Source organism: Piliocolobus tephrosceles, chromosome 17, assembly GCF_002776525.5.
Source record: "Piliocolobus tephrosceles isolate RC106 chromosome 17, ASM277652v3, whole genome shotgun sequence".
NCBI classification, from domain to species: Eukaryota; Metazoa; Chordata; class Mammalia; order Primates; family Cercopithecidae; genus Piliocolobus; species Piliocolobus tephrosceles.
In genome coordinates this window covers 51242151-51262420 of record NC_045450.1, presented here as the reverse complement: position 1 = coordinate 51262420, position 20270 = coordinate 51242151, and the positions used below count along the sequence as shown (strand labels likewise).

The 20270-nt window shown below is 52.7% G+C and overlaps 1 protein-coding gene across 1 annotated transcript in view; it reads right to left on the bottom strand.

The window, feature by feature from the left end:
• The window catches only part of BEAN1 (brain expressed associated with NEDD4 1), a 70087-nt gene extending 53701 nt beyond the window's left edge, over positions 1-16386 (bottom strand). The window contains exons 1-2 of the mRNA XM_023210096.2: positions 16246-16386; positions 5311-5417 (exon numbers count right to left, since the gene is read on the bottom strand). Of these exons, the coding sequence (XP_023065864.1) occupies positions 5311-5335 (25 nt within the window). The 5' untranslated portion in view covers positions 5336-5417; positions 16246-16386. The remainder of the gene's footprint in view (positions 1-5310; positions 5418-16245) is intronic.
• Between the last annotated feature and the right edge of the window lie 3884 nt (positions 16387-20270).

Below are 20270 nucleotides of genomic sequence, written 5' to 3'. Positions count from 1 at the left end.
AACCTACACACTGTCTATCACACCATCTCTAAGGGAGACCCAAGCCCACCCAGAGGCCCTGCCTGGCTGCAATTCCTGCCAGCCTGCAGGCAGCCACCATGAGCCCAGCAGAGACAAGCCCCACCTGACTTCTCTGTGGCTGATCAGATGCTACCTTCCACCCTTCTTCTTCCTGCTTTGCTATAGACTCAGTCTCTTCTGGGGCTCCGAAACCCCTCCTTCCTCAGATCTGTTCCCAAAGGCCAGAGGGAGGCGGGCTGCCCCATCTCTCAGGGAGCTCCACGGAACTGCCATCAACTGGTGGCAGAAAGAGGTTGTGAAGCATCTGTTCTTGGAGCCTGCATCCTGGGGGAGTCCTGGGCCACCGTTCCCAGCTGGGGCCTGATGGAGAAGGCTCCTCCACCTCCAGTCTTCCTGAAGAGCCAGGCTTGTTCTCCTACTCACTCAGTGCTTGAGGCAGGTCCTCTGAAGGCTGGGAAATGGCTCACAGGCCTGGCATTTGCAGGCAGAGAAACTGACCTCCCTCTTGCAGCCACTTGGCCAAAACCCCTCTGGGCTGTCCTGGATCAGGGTTTGCCTGCCTCCCCCTTTCTTGTTTTTGCCTCCTCCCTCTGCCTTGGTCTTCTCATCTGCCAAATTGAAAGGAGGGGGTTAATAAGAGCTGCTGGCACTATCTCTGTGAGGGGCAGGGATGAGCTGAAATGCCTGAAAGTAAGATGGTGTTGAGGGGTGGGGAAGTTGGGGTATGAGCGGTACCTAGGGAGGGGTCACCCCAGCCTGGCCGATTAATACCTGCCCGACTCCGGAGGGGCTGATGGACAAGCCTGCTCCCCCAGGGCCTGCAGCCATGGAAGCTGGCAGGCCCGGGCTACAGGTGGGCTGGCGCCACTCGCCTTGCCACCCTGCACTCCGAGGGCATAGCTGTCCGCTCTCTGCAGACCTCACGTGCACTGACTCCTGGGGGCAGGGTCTTGCTTGGGAAACGTCTGGGCTTGTTTTACCTTCTGCAGACTTTTCTGGCTACTCTTCTAAGCTGGCAGGGAGGAGGGGTGGAGAAGCCCAAATGGGAACAGGCTGGGGCTCCTACTCTAACTTTTCCATTTTGTGGGGGCTTCTGTATCTTAACATGTACCCGGCAAGCTCATTTTTGGGGCTAAGGAAGTTAAAGCAATTCTATGTGTTTCTAAATGCACAACAGCTCCAGATCTGGAATGAAGAGTTAAAAACGGGTATGTGTCTATGTGAGTGCTCTCCTGGGATTTCCGGGTTTCCTTCCTGAGTGTTCCTATGCCTGTTTCCGGGTGTCTGGAGTGCTCGGGGTTCAGCCTCCCTCCCATAACCTGTGTGAGGGCCTCTGGTCTGCGAGCCATGGAGGCTGCTCACAAAGCGTCTGCTTCATCTCGACCCATTTGCTTGTTCGGTTGCTCAGTAAACACTGAGCACCTCCTATGTGCCAGGCACTGAGCACTGTGCTGCGGGTGAACCGGGAATCCAGCAGGCATGGCCCCTGCTTCCTGGACATTCACTGTCCACTGGTGGCACGAACAAGTGAACAAGCAGAAGAGACTTAATGAATGAGCAATTTCTAGATTGGATCTGAAGAGGGGGCTGAGATGGGGGCCAGGTCAGAATGATGATCTGTTGAGCCAATTCAGAACCCCAAGGGTGTCCTTGGGCAGCTGGCAGTGATGGATGTATGATAGGAAGGGAACTGAGGTTCATTTCCAGATTTCTGACTTGAGCGCCCCAAACCAATACAGCAAAATCAAGGAAAGCTGGCCTACAGGGGAAGACAAAAGAGTTCAGTTTGGGTCAGGTTGAATCTCAGGTTAGGGGTGGGGGCTGCCCAAGGCAGACAGACAGCAGGAGGAAGGAATTGAAAGCCCAGGAAGAAACTAGGGTGGGAGAGACTGTCGGAAGCTACTGGCCTAGGGGCTGCAGCTGAAAGCAGAGTGAGGATGAGAAGGTCTGGGGCATGCACAGCGAGAAGGGCGGGGGCTGCACTGGGGCCCTGGGGGCCCAGCATCCCAGGGCAGGTGCAGGGAGAATCCCCGCTCCTCCACCACCGCCAAAGGAGACCACCAATGGAAGGTCAGATGGTCTGAGCGGCTGGCTGGAGGACATGGGGAGGACTCTGAGTCAGGGAACCCAAAGCAGGAGAAGTCATCACAAACAGAAGCACCCAACAGGGGCCGGGCTCTGTGGCTCATGCCTGTAATCCCAGCGTTTTGGGAGGCCAAGGCAGGCGGATCACCTGAGGTCAGGAGTTCAAGACGAACCTGGTCAAATGGTGAAACCCTATCTCTATTAAAAACACAAAAATTAGCCAGGTGTGGTGGTGGGTGCCTGTAGTCCCAGCTACTTGGGAGGCTGAGTCAGGAGAATCGCTTGAACCTTGGAGGCAGAGCCTGCAGTGAGCCGAGATCATGACACTGCACTCCAGCCTGGGTGGCAGAGTGAAACTCCGTCTCAAAAAAAAAAAAAAAAAAAAAAAAAAAAAAAAAAAAAAAGTACCCAACAGGGTCAGATGCAGCTGAGAAATAGAAACCATGGAATGGGTTTAACTACACGGAAGTCGATGGGATGTTGGGGTGTGGGTGTACAAGCCAGACTGGAGCCAGACTGAAGCCAACTGTGGGTGCTGGAAAGGGACAGTGGGTGCTTCTTGGACAAGTTCAGACTGGACAATGTGAGAAGAATTTGACAGAGACAATGACAGAGCCTCCATGGAGCCTTGCAGCAGCCCTGAGCTGCTGGAATCCACTGGGCTTGGTGGACCCCTTTGTCTCAGAGATGTGTCTGGGTCAAAGCCAAGGAAGGATCTGGCGGCAGAGTCAGGGTCTTCAGCTTCTCCCTGACCAATAGCCTCTGGCTCCTCCTCCAGGGTGTTTAATTATGTGTTTATTCACGCAACAAACATTTATTGAGTGCTTACTGTATGCTAGGTATTGGGTCTTTGGGGAAGGGGGGATTTCAGAGATGTGCAGAAGCCGCTTCTAAATGGCCTAGAATGTCGGTGACAACACCCTGAAGTCCTCAGGAGGTGGATACGCAGAGGGCTGCCCTGCCGGAATGGCCTCTGTTAGTGAGATGGACCCAGCTTCCAATGGCCTGGGGTTCACCTCAAAAGGTTCTGGAAAGCCCTCCGCACCCAGCATCCCCAGCCTTGACTTTTCCCAGGCTTCTCCATGCCAGGCTGCTCCTGCCTGGTCAGAAGATAAGAGCAAGAATGTGACCATCCCGGCGCTCTGCAGGGCAGGTGCCCCTGGGCTCTGGGGGGACGTGAATAGCAGCCTCCTCTCCTGGCCTGGGACGTGGGCTTTCCTTTCCTGATCATGCCACAGCAACAGTGACAACAGTAACAACAATGTATTGAGCCTGTGCTATCCATCAGAAATAATCTTATCAGCTCTTATTGGAAATAACCTGTACCCTCCTTGGGTACCCACAGCAGCCAGGCTGAGCTCCGCCACCCTCTGGACACCACTCTTTGAACAATGAACCCCGCAGCCAGCTCATCCCCCTGGCATCCCTGGTGATGATCTCACCCAGGTGGGACATGTCAGCGTCCCCTGCCTCCCACTGCAGCTGTCCTTTGATATGCAAATGGTTTAACAATCAGGGCTTCAACTCTTTGGAAGACAGGCCCCCCACCCCATGATCCACGTAATCAATGGCACAGATTGGAACAGACATTGGCGAGCGGGGGAGGCATTACCCAGAGGGAGCACGGGAGAGGGGAGAGGGTCCCCCTCTGAGGCTGGGGTCCCTGATTTCACAGACTCACAGTCCTGACTTATCAAGGAGAAGGGATGGGGCGATCATGCATGTCTCCCCAAATTATAGCAAGTGGTGGTGGTTTGGGAGGGCTCAGGGAACATCATGGAAGAAAGCAGGTGGCTGCTATGGGAGAAATGAAAGGGACCCTGGGGCAAGGGTGGTGGCATGAGTCGAGCAGGTGGAGACTAGGGGAGAAGTCAAGGGGGCTGCAGTCTTGGACATCAGGGGTACCCCTGACTGAGCCCATCACTTGGACTCAGGGGCCTCAGGGAGCCACGAGAAGACTGTCGAGGGGCAAGATCATCTACCGGCTTCCGCGAATGAGGAACTTCATGGGGGGATGCTCAGGATGGGTTTCCTTAGGAGAGTAAACCCCAAGAGGTATGTTCTGGGGAACATCAATCCCATGAAACATTCCTTGTGGTGAATGTTTGACAGGAGCAGCAGGTTTTCTCTTACCTATGGGAGCCGCACAACACACATCACCATATTATTAATATATATATTTTTTGAGACAGAGTTTTGCTCTGTCGCCCAGGCTGGAGTGCAATGGTGTGATCTCGGCTCACTGCAACCTCCGCCTCCCAGGTTCACGCTTCATGTCATTCTCCTGCCTCAGCTTCCTGAGTAGCTGGGATTACAGGCACCCACCACCATGCCCAGCTAATGTTTGTATTTTTAGTAGAGACGGGGTTTCACCATGTTGACGAGGCTGGTCTCGAACTCCTGACCTCAGGTGATCCATCCGCCTCGGCTTCCCAAAGGGCTGGGATTACAGGCATGAGCCACCACACCAGCCACATATCACCATATTAAAAGCTCAGGAAAGTCCTGCAGGAGCAAAACTTTCTAAAACTTTCTTTTTTTTTTTTTTTTTTTTTTGAGACGGAGTCTCGCTCTGCCGCCCAGGCTGGAGTGCAGTGGCCGGATCTCAGCTCACTGCAAGCTCCGCCTCCTAGGTTTACGCCATTCTCCTGCCTCAGCCTCCCGAATAGCTGGGACTACAGGCGCCCACCAAATCGCCCGGCTAGTTTTTTGTATTTTTTTAGTAGAGACGGGGTTTCACCGTGTTAGCCAGGATGGTCTCGATCTCCTGACCTCGTGATCCACCCGTCTCAGCCTCCCAAAGTGCTGGGATTACAGGCTTGAGCCACCGCGCCCGGCCTAGGAGCAAAACTTTCTTAACGTGACTCCCCCAGCATTTTTCCCACTTACTTGGCCATGGAGTCTTTTATTTGTGTGTGGGTGTGTGTCATCCCATTAACATCCCTAGAGGAACTCTGATCCACACTTTGGGAAGGGCTGATACAGGAGAATGGGCCAAAGAGTGATTTTCAGTTTTCAGGGAGCATCTCGCAGACATCAGGGGTCTTCCGTGTTGCCCTCTCCCCACCCAGCATGCCACATTAGCCTCTGGTTGGACCCCCGCAGTTCTTTGGCCAAGCATCTCAAGCTGGTCTCGGCAGCTCGACTCCAAGCTCGGCCCTGGCCTGGCCCCAAGCGGTGGAAGGATGCGGGGAGGAAACTTACAGGGGCAGGGACGTTTGAAGGACATGTAATCCTTGGAGCAGAACAGCGGAGCCAGCCTGCCCACGGGCACGGCTCTGACTTCTCGCAGGGAAGGCCCCTCCACTCACCTGCAGAGACACAAACAGGCAGGTGTTGGGGTGCCCCTGCCACACCCATAGCCCCTGCAGGCTGGGTGCTCACATCTCCTGAGTTGTCAACCTCTGCAGAAGAGGATGGTGACTTTGAGAGCACGTGCCCAGTCTGGGCAAGGGCCTGGGGGGACCTCTGGGCTGTAGAATGGGGAGAGGAACACAGGGGTAGGGCAAGTGTGTGTTGGGGTCCCAGTAGCGGGGAGTGGTGGGGAGGAGATATCTCTCTTGGGTGGACCCTTGAGTGGGAATTAGGATCCCAGAGTTCTTCTGTCTCACGATGAAAATGGGAGACCCCACTGCCCCGGACAACTTCAACAGACCACGGCATCATGAGCCACTTGGAACTATCAGGGCTGGGAACACTGAGACCTGGAGAGGGTGAGGGGCTAGTTTAAGCTCTCACAGCTGGCTTTGGAAGGGTGTTCACTGACACCTAGCCCAAGCCATGTTATTATTATTGCCCCAACATAAATAGGATGCTCTTTTCATCCTCATTTTACGAACAAGGAAGTTGAGACTCAGAGTGGTTATGCGGCTTGCCCAAGGCCACATAGCTTCTAACTAGGCTGAGACTTGAGTCCAGATCAGTTTGACTCCAGAGCCCACACTGTCAGCAGCACAATTCTTTAGAAGGCACCTGTATATTAAATTACCGATTCAGAAACAAAGGCCTACAGAATGAAAATGCTTCGTTCCCTCCCTCCCGGCTCCCCAGTATGAACTCAGTGAACACGTGGATGTCTAGAGCAGGGAGGGAATGCCAGGTCACTTTGACTCCAATTTGCAATGGAGGAAACATTTTAAAAAGGTAACTCATGGCTGGGTGCAATGGCTCACACCTATAATCCCAGCATTTCGGGAGGCTGTGGTGGGAGGAATGCTTGAGTCCAGGAGGTCAAGGCTGCAGTGGGCCATGTTCACACCACTGCACTCCAGCTTGGGTGACAGAGTGAGACCCTCTCTTAAAAAAAAAGGGGCCAGGCATGGTGGCTCACGCCTATAATCCCAGCAATTTGGGAGGCCGAGGTGGGCAGATTACGAGGTCAGGAGATGGAGACCATCCTGGCTAACACAGTGAAACCCCATCTCTACTAAAAAAAAAAAAAAAAAAAAAATACAAAAAATTAACCAGGCATGGTGGTGGGCATCTGAAGTCCCAGCTACCCAGCTACTTGGGAGACTGAGGCAGTAGAATGGCGTGAACCCGGGAGGCGGAGCTTGCAGTGAGCCGAGATCGCGCCACTGCACTCCAGCCTGGGCGATGGAGCAAGACTCCATCTCAAAAAAAAAAAAAAAAAAAAAAAAAGGAACCCATTCTCCCACGTTGCTGAAGATCTGTAGGAACAGGGGAGAGATAAGGTTCTTATTTCCCAGGAGCGTGGTCACTTGCCTTGCAGAAGCCAAACTGCACCTGTGGGGATTGGTGAGCAGAGGCCATGAGTGCCAAGCCCTGTGGGCTTTTGCAGGGCAAAGCTGGCAGCCCCAAAGCCAATGGGAAAAGAGTTGCCCCTGCAGGGGTCATGAGGGGGTACATATCCCTCATCCCTAAAACAAATTGAGGCTTGCCATCCCTGCTTGGGAGGGGCTAAGAAGAATGTGAGGACACCAAGGCTCAGAGAGGCAAAACACTGCCAAGAAGTGGCAGAGTTGGTATTAGCACTGAAGGATTCGACTTTTGAGCAGAGACTCTCCAAAGACAGTTCTCTGATTCATGTTAAATAGAAAAACCAGTTATTTTGGTTGGGTACGGTGGCTCACGCTTGTAATCCCAGCACTTTGGGAGGCCGAGGCGGGTGGATCACGATGTCAGGAGATCGAGACTATCCTGGCTAACACAGTGAAACCCCGTCTCTACTAAAAATACAAAAAATTAGCTGGGCATGGTGGTAGGCACCTGTAGTCCCAGCTACTCGGGAGGCTGAGGCAGGAGAATCGCTTGAACCCGGGAGGTGGAGGTTGCAGTGAGCTGAGATGGGGCCACTGTACTCTAGCCTGGGTGACAGAGTGAGACTCCATCTCAAACAAAACAAAACAAAAACACAAAAAACAGTTATTTCAGTTATTTCTCAGTGCACTTTGGCTGTATTTTCCTACGAGGAAGTCTTCTGGGCACTGGGGCCTCCAGCTGTGGCTCACATTCACCAAACACCTGTATGTGCCTAATGTCACCAATGGTACTGCAACAGACCTTTGAGGTGGGGACATCATTTCCATTGTGCAGATGAGAGAACAGGCTCAGGGAAATAACCCATCCAAGGTCACAGAGAAGAGATGGAGGAAGAGCTGTGTGCGGAGGGACTCTGTCACCCCCAGTGCCTCTCAGTTACTGCCAAGGACACACCCCTAGAGACCGGCTGTCCTGGTGCTGCTTCCTAGACACACTGGGCTGATCATCCTTCTGGGCTGTTCCTCTCCCTGGCATGCCATTCCTTCCACTTGGCAAACTCCTATGTAGCTGTCAACACCCAGATCAAGACACCTCTTCAGTGAAGTCCTCCTTCACTGCTGGAGACAGAATGATCACTCTGGCTGTGTTTCTGTCACACCTGGATGCCCTTCCAGGACAACTCTGGATCTAAATTATTCTAGACCAGTAGCTCCTTGAGGGCGTGGAGGGTAAGTGTGGCCTCTGCAAACTAGCTCAGGGCGGGGAACTGAGGGGAAGTTCAAAAGTACCTGGAAACACTAGAGCAAGCCAACCTCAGCCTGATGCAAATGCATGACTGAGGGGTGGAGGCTGCCTTTCAAAGGTGCTTGGCTTGCTGAAGTGGAGGATCTCTATGCAAAGAACTGAACTGTTTCCCAGGCATCTTGTCACCCATGGTGACCACGATGCTGACAGTAACCCGGGCTGCCACTCCCCGCCTCCTGCAATGCCATCAGCGCTTTAAACACAGGCTCCCGCTGCAACCTCCTAGCACCCCGGGCTTGCATCCATGGATTCATTTCCCAAGCACCTACATGGTACCCCACAAAACCCTTGGAAAACACACGGAGGGGCTTTTGGGGTCCTAAAATAGGAGCTGGATTTTCAACCTGGCTGCCTGTTTCCTTCTCCCTTCCCCCACTCCAGGATTTCTGCCTGAGGACCCAGAAGAAAACCACTCCCTGGTAGCATCAGATCCTCTGCTAGGGTAGAGCTTTGTCGGGTCATCAAGACAAAGGAGCTGGGTGTGGGGGGTCCAGGTGAGCAAGTGCCCATCCTGGTGTCCTGCATGCGTGTGACTGAGTTGCTGGGAGGAGACAGCCATGAGGGGCACAGATGGGCTGGGACTGTGGTTCCTTTGCCAGGGTCAGGGTCAGGGTTGGGGGCAGGCCCACCCCAGCTGCTGGGCCAAGCATGGTCACCTCTCCCCCGCCTGCCTCTCTCTGAGCCCAGCACGGGAGGCTCGTTCCTGCTGGTGACTCATCTCCGACTGGATTGTCTGGCTGGGAACTCGAGGGCGGGCGGGTGGCACTCCAGGCTTTGAAGTGGCTGAATGGCAAGTCCACGTCATTCCCACTCCCCTTCATGTCCCCGTTCCTGGAATATCTCCACTCTGGGCTCTGCTGTGACACTCAGAGTTGGGCAGGGGAGTGTGTGGCTAAGGGGAGAGAGCGCCTGGGTCTGCTGACGCGCCAGTGTCAGGGGATCCTCGTGGCAGAGGCTCACAGAGCTGGAAGGCCCCAGGAGTGGCCAGCCTTGCACCATGGGTGGCAGGCAGAGATGGGCTGTGGGGGCGGGCTGGCCTTGTGAAAGAGGCCACAGGATGGCCGCCTGTTTACACAGTCGCTGCTCAGTTGCTGCCACATGCTGTCTGCTTACTGGATCCTCAAAACAAATCCCCAATTCACAGATGACAACACTGAAGCTCAGAAGAATAAGGGGCCTGATGAGGTGGTGAGCCCCTGTCCCAAGAGGGTTCGTAGAAGGATTTGAAGCAGGAGATCGGCTTGCTCAGCTATCCTCTCTTTAGGAGGGTGGAGGGGGTGCCAGGTGAGGGAAACAGGAAGCTGTGGCCAGAGGTGATAGGGCCTAAACAAAGGCAACAGTGACTGCAGAGGAGGGGCAGAGGCTGCCACTACTGGTTCAAGTGTTTATTGAAAGTCTCAGCTGAGTGCAGTGGCTCACGTCTGTAATCCCAGCACTTTGGGAGGCCAAAGAGGGTGGATTACTTGGGGTTAGGAGTTCGAGACCAGCCTGGCGAACATAGTGAAATCCCGTCTCTACTAAAAATACAAAAATAATTAGCTGAGTGTGGTGGTGTGTGCCTGTAGTCCCAGCTACTCAGGAAGCTGAGGCAGGAGAATCACTTGAACCCAGGAGGTGGAGTTGCAGTGAGCTGAGATTGCACTACTGCACTCCAGCCTAGGCAACAGAGGGAGACTCCATCTAAAAACAAATAAAAATAATAAATAAATAAATAAATAAATAAATAAATAAATAAATAAAAGAAAGAAAGAAAGTCCCTGGTGCAGCAGGTTTTAGGTGCTGGGGACAGACTGCTGAGCCACACTTTGACAGTCCCATTCTGACTAGAACTGGAGATGCAATGGTAAGGGTGGAGTCTGCAAGCTAATGGTACAGGAAAAACAGAGGCAGTGTGTGCAGGTGGGAATTGCACTGTTACATGGTTAGATATAGTGGCTGCAGAAAGCCTTGGTGAGAGGGTGAGAGGTAAGCAAAGACTGGAGGAAGCAAGCTAAGTGGGCAGATACTTGGGGAGAGAGAATTCTGGGTAGAGGTAGCAGAGAGGGCAAAGGACCCTGGGCGGGAACACCCTTGGTGGGTTTTAGGGACACATGGATCTGATAGAGAGGTTGAGGAAGAAGGAGTGTAAGGTGATTCCCTGTGCCTGCCTGGGTGACCAGCAGATGGCGGAGATGGGAGAGATGGTGACTCCGGGTCTTGACAGCTCAGACAATCGCTGTGTCCCAGGCACTCAGCATGGTGCCTGCCTGGCCCATAGGAAGTGCTCTGTGACTGTTTGCTGGGTGAATGCATGATGCCATCTCACAGGGATTTCATGAATCTATGGGTGTGCATGTGATTGTCTAGAGCCAGAAGGAAGTCAGAAATCTCAGGGACTTTGGTCAGTTGCACTAATCTTGAAAGGACTGCATCTGCCTCACCAAGGCAGGGGCTCACTCGTGGAGCTGCAGTCGGGGACTCTCAGGCAGCAGGCAACACCTTTCTCCTGTCCCAGGAAGGTCTTCGTGTGAGGTGAGACCCAGCTAGTAACTTCCCTAATAGAGAACATACTTTGGCCAGTGTGGATACCCTCATGTTTGTCACATGACTGAATAAAGGAATCAATGAATTTAGGAGTGGGGGAGAAAAGTAACAAGAGGCCAGTGGCAAAGAGGTGGGCAGGAGGCGCTGAGGTTTGCAAATAGGTAACTTGGTCTTGATACTAGAAAAGGGATCCAGGTGTTTGATAGCCTTCAAAGTAAGGAGGCCTTCTTTGTTTGTTTGTTTGTTCGTTTTTTCAGATAAAAGTCTTACTCTGTTGCCCAGGCTGGAGTGCAGTGGTGCGATCTTGGCTCACTGCAACCGCTGCCTCCTGGGTTCAAGCAATTATTGTGCCTCAGCCTCCTGAGTATCTGGGATTACAGGCGTGCACCACCACGCTCTGCTAATTTTTGTGTTTTTAGTAGAGACGGGGGTTTTACCATGTTGGTCAGGCTGGTCACAAATTCCCAACCTCAGGTGATCCACCCACTTCGGCCTCCCAAAGTTCTGGGACTACAGGTGTGAGCCACTATGCCCAGCTGCAAGGATGCCTCTGTCTCCATGCAACATCTGGCCACATGTGTGCTCTACTGGTGGTGGCCAGGGTATGTCTGGAGATTACTGGGTCTCCATGTTACCTTAATGGACCTGGAGTAGCCCTCTACAGAATCAACTGCCAGCCTCTTCTCCACCATCATAGCCCAAAATTAGAAGGCTTGATTTACTGTCTAACTGCGTAAACCAGTTCATCTGCGAGTTGTAAATAGGTCCTGACCAAGTGTATAGAGAAGCCTGGTTCAGAGTTCAGAAAATACAAACAGAGACACAGACAAGCATTATTTGTAGCAGTGAAGTATGGGAGGAAAGCCAAACGAGGGAGGACAGGCTGAGCAAACCATGGCACACACTTACAATGAAATATTCTATGGCTGTGAAATCATGTTTCTAAAGAAATGCTTGGCTGGGTGCGGTGGCTCACACCTGTAATCCCAGCACTTTGGGAGGCTGAGTCGGGTGGATCACTTGTCAGGAGTTTGAGATCAGCCTGGCCAACATGGTGAAACCTCATCTCTACAAAACATACAGAAATTAGCTGGGCATGGTGGTGCGAGCCTGTAATCCCAGCTACTTGGGAGACTGAGGCAGGAGAATTGCTTAAACCCAGGAGGCGGAGGTTGCAGTGAGCCGAAATCGTGCCACTGCACTCCAGCCTGGGACAGAGTGAAGCTCTGTCTCAAACAAGCAAGCAAGCAAACAAACAAATTAATAACATAAAGACTTTCAGTCCAGTCTAAAGATGACTTTCTGGGGGAAAAAAGAAAAAAAAAAGTAAAAAAGACTTTCAGTATAATGTTAAAGGGGGGAAAATCCCTGTTATTTTTTAAAACACACACACACAACAGGTTGTAGAATTGTGCATATACCGTGATCCTTATTTTGTAAAAGAAAAAAAAAAAAAAAAACAACAACTAGGGAATATATTAATACATAGCAAAAGATTAGAAAGGACAGAACACAGATAGAAAGAACACTAACGTGTTCACAGTCATTGTGCTCTCTGGGCAATGGTGGGATTAAGGAGGATTTTTATGCTTTTTATAGTTTTAATGATTTTACAATTTATTTCTTACAATGAACATGTATGACTTTAAATAATCTGAAAAATCATTAAAATGAAGACTCAAAAAAAATTTTGTGCTAACAAAATGAAAAGCAATTAAGTGAACAAGTCAGTGATCATTAATTCATTAGAAATGGTGGGGTTTTTCTTTGTTTGTTGCAAAGAGCCAGGGTTGCCTAGGCTGGTCTTGAACTCTTGGGCTCAAGAGATCCTGCCTCAGCCTCTGGAGCAGCTGAGACTACAGGCATGTGCCACCATGCTGGGGTATTCTCAATGACAAATTTTAAGGCTAATCTAATTGCCTTTGAACATGTCATTTGTTATTTAAAAACATTTAATTTACTTGTCATTGAACTCACTGATGAACTTTATTATAATATTAGAAAAATGATATCCATTGTTTTTAACCTTTATCAAATTATCCCTGGCACTCGAGCAAGTTCTATTTGCCAAATATTTGAGGGAATGGTTTCTGCTATTAACTTAATGTTTTATTTTCAATCAATCTATACACTTGGCAAGAATAATAACAATAATAGACCATATGTTTGTAAAACACTTTTTAATTTTGGAAGGCACAATAAGTGCTGGGTACTAGTCTAGGCTCTGAGGTGAATAAAACAGTCAAAAGTCCTTGTTCTTGCAGGGCTCACATTCTATTGGTGTGGGCATACAATAAACAAATAAATAAGATATATAGATGTTGGGGGTAATAAATGCTCTGGAGAAAAATGGAGAGAAGAAGGACAGGTAATGAACAGGGAGCTGCTCTTTTAAATCAGTTTGATTACTGTTCAAACAGGAAAACAAAATATGAAGGTGTCTAAAAATTCTATAGCCTGTGGACAATGAATATACTCTTTTTCAGTTCTCACACATAAAATGATTGAAGATGTACATGAAATAATCATTCTAATAACTGATTACATGTCATCTAAATTACAATGTGGTAATTATCAGTTTTACAAACTCGTACAATTAGGATGAGTCACAGTGATGTTTTAAGTATTCTATACCTGGCAGAGTTAGATGGTCCTTAAACTTTTTAAGCCTCGGTGTTCTCATCAATAAAATGAGGACAAGTATAGTTCCTAAATCAGAGAGCTGGTTATTAGAATTCAAAGAGAAAATGCGTATGTTTAAGAAATAGCGTGTGCGTGACGCGTGTTCCCAATGTCGACACCGCAGGCCACTGGCAGAGGTCCACTGGACATGGCTATGTGCTGTCTGTATATGATTTCTTCATCCTCACACTATTCTGGGAGGTGTGTAATGTTTATTCCCATTTTCAAGAGGGAACTGAGGCTTTGAAAAATAAGTCACCTGCCCAGAACCACATGCTATAAACCCAGGTGGTCCACCTCCAAAAAATTGCTCTCAGCTGTGACTCTTGTTTGTGCCTGCTTGCTAAGGGACTGCAGAAGCCCTCCTGGCCTCAGTTTCTCCCTTTAGGAGGCTGACAGCAGATACCCCTCACCCTATCCTCTGAGTACTTCCAGGACAAAGGTTTCAGGCAATGGTCCTCTGAGAGTGTCTGGCTGATTATTCCTGAAGTCTGACAGTAATGCCTGCATCCCCGTCACATTCCCCACTGGCTGTGTTCCAAATCCTGAGCAAAGCAGGAGACTCAAGCCTAATTAGTTCCTGATTAACTCCTTTGGGAAGATGAGGAGTGAAGATTTTGGAAGAGGCAGCGATGTGACCCCAGTGGGTGAATGGGGAAGGAGAGGGGGAAGCTACAGAGGAAAAAGAGGAGAGAGGGGGGATTCCGTGTAGGGGTCCCCAGGTGGCAGCTCATCCTGCCCGTCTCACCAGGTGTCCCCTGGCACCATGTGGACATGTTTCCTCATCTGAGATTCCTCCCTCATCCTTGTTCTGGGCAGCTGGGCCACAGGTGGCCAGGGACCAACATGGGTGTGAACTGGACCACTGCTTTCTTCCCAACACTCCTGCCTGCCTAACCACTCCTTGCCACCTCCAGGATCCCAGCATCCTCCCCTATTCCCTGGGCCTATGCCCTGCTCTGCTCTGGGTCTAAGGTCCCAGCCACACAGACTGGAGCAAATGCCTTCCTGGGGACACCCCGCTCTGAAGTTTGAACCTCAGATGGAGTCAGTCACTGGCTCCGTTTCATCCCCGACATCCTTCATTTCTGGTGCCTCATGGCCCAGTCGCCTGGATGAATACATCACAGTCTTCGAGGAATCAAGGCTGGGACCCTCAGACCTCTAGGCTGTCTCCCTGGTGCTTCTTGCTGCCTGTCTGAACCTTCACTATTGGTGTGTCCAAGCCACCGGACAGCCTGATGGCTCCTCAGGGAAAGCAATCCTCCACCTGGGAGTGGAGGGAGGTGTGTAAATTCGCTTGTACAGAACTCAAGCAATGGGTGGGTGCCCCTCTCTGGGGCAGCAGACACCAGCCAACGGCAAGGAGGAAATGGGTGCACCTTACAGTTAGATGCAGCCTTTTCACCCTGGAGACAGATGGGGGGAAGCAGGGGAGAACTAGACTGGGTGGCAGAGAAACTTGGAGGAGGGAGTGTCTGAGAAAGGGTGGGCCCTAAGGAGTAAGTTTTGCTTTGCAATTAAATGTCAACAACTTGGGGAATTCAAAGGCCTCCTTGGAGGGGGCTGGAAGCACCACTTCAGATTCAGAGGCACTCAATCTCAGTATCTACTGGTGCTGGTCGCCTCATGACACCTGTAGCCCACCACAATTGACCACAGGCTGCGTGCCAGACACCAGGCTACATAGCCCCACCAGCATCATCTCATTTAATGCTCCCAATTCACCTTCCCCATGTTCCAGATGGGGAAACTGAGGCTCAGAGAGGTTCCTGTCTTGCTTAAGATTGTGCAGCCAGGAAGTCAGCCAAGCCCACCTTCTGGTTCCAAAGCCCTTAAACATCCCGCTCACAACAGACTCCTGCTTACTTTCAGATGAGGAAACTGAGGCACAGGGTGGTGAAGTCTCTCTTTCCAGCAGAGCAGTTATGATGTTTGAGGAGTGAGTCCAGAGCGGCATGCTCTCAGCAGCTGCCCATCGGAAATCGTGGCTCAAGACTAAGGATCCCTGAACCCCTACCTCTCGCACCAGTTACTTGTACCCTCCCTTTCCCAGCCTGCGCCTGGCCACCCATGCCGGCACTCGCCCGAGATGGAGAGGGCAGCCCCTGGTCCTCACGCTCTCCAGCCTCCAGACCGCGGAACGCGATGGGGAGAGAGGAAGAGCAACGCGAGTCAGCCGGGGGTGGGGTGGGCCCTGCCCCTGGGGATCCGCGGCGGTGCCACTCAGCGCTGCGCAGCCAGCCTGAGCTGTCGCCTAGTACTCAGCCTCGGGTCCCTCTGACAGCGTAAGAAAGTCTGCCCCAAAGGGGAAGAAGGTGCGGAGGGCGCGCTCTCTCTCCCACGCTCGGTGCTGAGACAGAGGCACGGAGCCAGGGGCATACCCCAGGCGACAAACTTCTTAGCTCAAAGGGGTGGGGGTGGGTTCAAACTCCAAACTCCGCGAAGCCCCAATCCCTTTCCTCTCCCACCCCGGCCAAGAGTGCGCCCTAGTTTTCCCTTCTCGGTTGGGTTGCTCAGGGGTCCCCAAAACCGAGGGCAAGGAGCTGGGGAGGCTGTCTTGGGTTCCTCAAACGGGGTGGATGCTCGTCGGGGACTCGAGTCAGGCAGAAACCCTGGATACCTCCCCTTCCCCGGTCCGAGGGCGCGCTAAGGGTCAGCCTCGGCTCGCGCAGATCCCGGTGGCCAGCCCAGGGTCGAGGGTCCGCGGGAGACCGGGGATCCCATTCCCTTCCGAGCGCTCTGCGGTTCCGTTCCGGACCGCGCATCCGCCCGCCCCGCGCACCGAGGCTCCGCGCGGCGCGCCCCCGGGTGTGTCGTTCGCCTGTACCGCCGCAGAGCTAGGGGGAAGGGGGCCGGGACCCCCGCCCGGCCCTCCCCCGCGCCGCCCGGCCCCACGCCCCTTACTCGGCTTGGCTGCAGCGCTCCGCTCCGTGCGCCGCAGTGCCGGCTCCAGCTTCGGCTCCAGCTCCGGTTCCCGCTCCGGCTCCGGCTCCCAGTCCGGTTCCCGCTCGGAGGCCACTGCACTCGGGCTCGGGCTCGGGCGTCGCGGGGGGCGCGCCGCTACGCCTCGGCCTGCTGGGCGCGCAGGGGCGGGGCGGGGCGGGCCAGGCGGGGCCGGGTGAGCCGGGCCGACTCGCCGCCCGCGATCCCCGGCCGAGGCAGCGGCGGCGGCGGCTTCCCAGGCCCCGGCCCTGGCCCTGCCCCTGCCCCTGCCCTGCCGCAGCCCCGCCCGGCCGCCCGTCGTCCCCGCGCCGCCGCCCACGCCACCGTCACCGGCTCTGGCCTCCCTCGGCGGCGGCGCGGCTCCCGGGCCTCAGCACCGCGGCGCCGCGGCCCGGGTCACTCAGAGATGGGGGGACGCGGGTGCGGGGGAGGGCCGAGCCGCGCCCCTCTGCGCACAGCCAGCCCGACACCCACACAGCGGCAGGCGGGGCAGGGTGGCGAGGAGGCCGGGAAATGCGGGAGGCCGGCGCTCCAGCCAGACGTGTGAAGAGGACACACAGGCGTGTGTAGGGAATGACACACGGACGCAAGTGGGGAGCCACTGACACGTGCAGAGAAGGGTAGACAAACGAGGTGTCAGGGAAGACAGCCAGACAGGTTGGACCAAGGCTAGACTGGGCATTTGAGCAGGGGACCCCTGTCGCGGGCAAAGGGTGGGATGGAGAGGGGGACCCAGCGTGGCTGAGCCGCTGGAAGGGGCAGGCGAGCCTGGCAGGGCTTCCCGCTCGCGGTTGCTGGCAGGTGAGTTTTGGGATGCCAGCTAGGCCTGGCCGAAACCTTCCCTCGGAGCCACCAGCAGGCCTGTTTCCTTCACCCCCTCACCCTCCCTGTGCCCCCGTTCCCCTCTGCCCAAACCTCAGGGCATAGAGCTCAGCCCTGGCAGGTGGAAGCCTGCCCCGAGGGGATGCCTGGCTCGGGCCGGGATTCCAGGCTTCCAGGACCTGCTCTGTCCCCACCCTGCTTTGGGGCCTTGGATGAATCCCAGCCCCTATCTCAGAACCTCCATGTCCTCATTAGGATATTGCTCCCAGTGATTGCACCCCTACTCTGTTGGGGTGCTCACCAGCATGGAGAAGTTATTTAACCTCTGCCACTTGCCTGGGAGCACCAGGAGGGCAGTGTCTGGGTAGGGCTGCAGGGGTCTGCACAGAGTGGGCACTCAGTGAATTTGCTCCAGGAATTGATGAACTGTGTTGTTGATGATACTCTCTGAACCACTACTGTTGATGAGGAAATGGGGCTTAGGAGGCAAGGGGAGTCAAAAGCTGGGTTTATTTCAAAACCCAAAGGCTTGTCACTGGCCGGAAAGTGGTTCTCAAAAATAAAGCATGGTGACAAAGGGCTGAACATGTTGATTCTAAACCTTGGGGAAGCAGTGAAGCCATGGGGATGGTGTGGAAGGGAAAGTTAGCCAGGGACTGGCCCTGCAGGGAGGATGGGGCAGAGCAGGCTCCAGCGGAGAAAACAAACCTCACTCCACCCCAGTCCTACCAGTCATCACGTCTTGGGCTTCCCTGGGGCCAGGCAGGGGAAGCTTCGTGGTCTAGGGCTTGGGTGCCTGAGGACATCTCCCAGCCTCCTCTGGTAACTGTTCGTTCTGAGCTCTGCTCCCTGCACTGCTTACCCCACCCCTCCTGCAGACTGGGGCTGTCATGGGGGCATCAGCTCTGAGTAAGGGATGAGGCTAGAATAAAGGGAAACAATTGTCAGAGAACCGAAGAAGGAGACCTGAGAGACTCTTTGTCCAACCTCATGCATTTATTTTATGAATGAGCAAATGAAGGATCAGAGAAAGGAGGGGATAGGCTAGGGTCAAAGAGCTAGGATTGGAGGCTTTATGACTCCCAAGTGAGGGCTGTGCCCACGGTATAACCTTGATCTCTCTGAGGACACCAGCTGACTGTTCCAGGATGGATATTCTAGTTGTTGAATGGTTTTACCTGTAAGCTGCCCCCTTTGGCAAGACTCTGTGTGTGTGTGTGTGTGTGTTGTGGGGGTGAGGGGGCTGGGGGTAAGTGTGTGTGGCACACTTTGAATGAGTCCTTGCGGAGGGTCCTAGCCCTAAAGAGGTCATTCCCCTCCACTCTCCTATTTGTAAATCACTGGCCTGGCAAATCTGGCTTGCTCCTCAGACTGGAACCCAGGACTGTTTTCCAGTGGTGTTGGGTATAGCTTCTGGAAGCTGGCTTATGACAGCGTGTCTACCAATCTCTGTGTGTCTATGTATCCATCCACAAATATATATTAGTGTAGGGCACTTGGAAAACACCAAAAGGAGAAAGAAGGAAAGAAAAACCAGTCATTGTGAATATTGAGGTTCCCTGTTTTCCTTTCTTTTTACTTGTGTAACTCTATAAGTGTCCTTAAATGGAGTGAGCTTGCTGACTGATATCTCCTCTCCTATGTCACACTTCTAGTGGCTACCTAGCATGGGATCCGATGGTTGTATTGCACATATTTTTTTAAGCAGTCCCCTATTTCTGGGCATTTAGTTTGTTTCCATTTTTCGTACTTCTACACAGCACTGCAATAGACATCTTCATGGGGAGGCTTGTGCATGCCCATGACTATTCTTTATGTCTCTAGGTATGTCATAGTTTTGAGGCTTTCTTCCTTGTAGGGTCAGGTTTGCAGAAGGGACATCTACTGGGTACCAGGGAGGCACAGTGGTGTTTAGTGTTTGCTTGGCCCAGGGATAGGTAGGGATGCTGGAGGGAGGAGTCTGAGGGAAATCAGGAAGTGAGATCTCAGGACAGTGAGATGCCCGGAGAGTCCTCAAGTGCTGGGCTTTGGGGCTTGCCCTAGAGTGTGCTTCATGTTACCCCAGCTGTTCACAGGGAATCCCAAGAAACGTCTTTTCTGTTTGCAAAGAACAGGATCCATGATGTCATTCATCCCAAACAGAGCCCATGGCATGGAGATGTTGGAGGGGTCTCTTGAGCCTGATCAGCTCGTACCTCCCTACCATCCTTCCTTCTTTGAAATGTCTTTGCTTTAGCCCCTTACAAATTACCCAGTCTCATATATTCCTTTATAGTAATGTAAGAACGGTTTAACACAGCCAGGCTGCCCCTTCTGTCTCCCCTTAGGAGGAAAGCCTCTCTTCTAGGACCCTGGGCTAGGTCTCCAGGAGCTGAAGTATAAAAGGCAGCCTCTCCTCTCCTATCTCCAAGGGCCTTTCTGGAGCAACTTATTTCTGGGGCTTCTTGAAGGTCTGTATTCAGGGTAGAGCTTATTTCAGGGTAAGTAGTTGAGGGCTGAGCAGGGACTGGGTATAGAACTTTCTTTCCTGCCCCCAGCCCAGTCCTGGCATCTCCTTAGAGAGGCCTGACAATGAGTTAGTCACGCTACCTGCAGCATTTAATTCCATCCTTCCAACATCCTGAGGAGGTGGGTAATATTTTCTTTATATTTCACATGCAGCAGTGACGTTTATGGCACTCGAGTAACTTGCTCAAGGACACATAGCTAATTAGGAGCACAACCCAGATTTCTGCCTAAACCTGCCCCAAACAAGTTAGGCCAACCTGATGCAGCCAGGTGGGTGGTGTTGCTAGTCACCAAAGAACAGAACGCTAGAAGGGAATCAAATGTGAGAAAGGAGAATATGAGTTTCATTATACACATGTTCAATTTCAGGAGTCATCGGCAGGCAGCAGAACTCTGAGAGGAGTCCAGGTCACAAAGACAATCTAAGGACTGAACCCTAAGCCTAGGCAGAACTGATTGATCCATCCATCCACCCACCTATCCATCCATCATCTATCCTCCTATGAGTCCACTTATCCTTTCTCCATCTTCCTATGACCTATCCATTTATCTATCCATTCACCCATCTGTCCTCCCACTTACCCACCTAGGCCTCCTCCCATCTTTCAATCCTTCCTTCCTTCCTTCCTTCCTTCCTTCCTTCCTTCCTTCCTTCC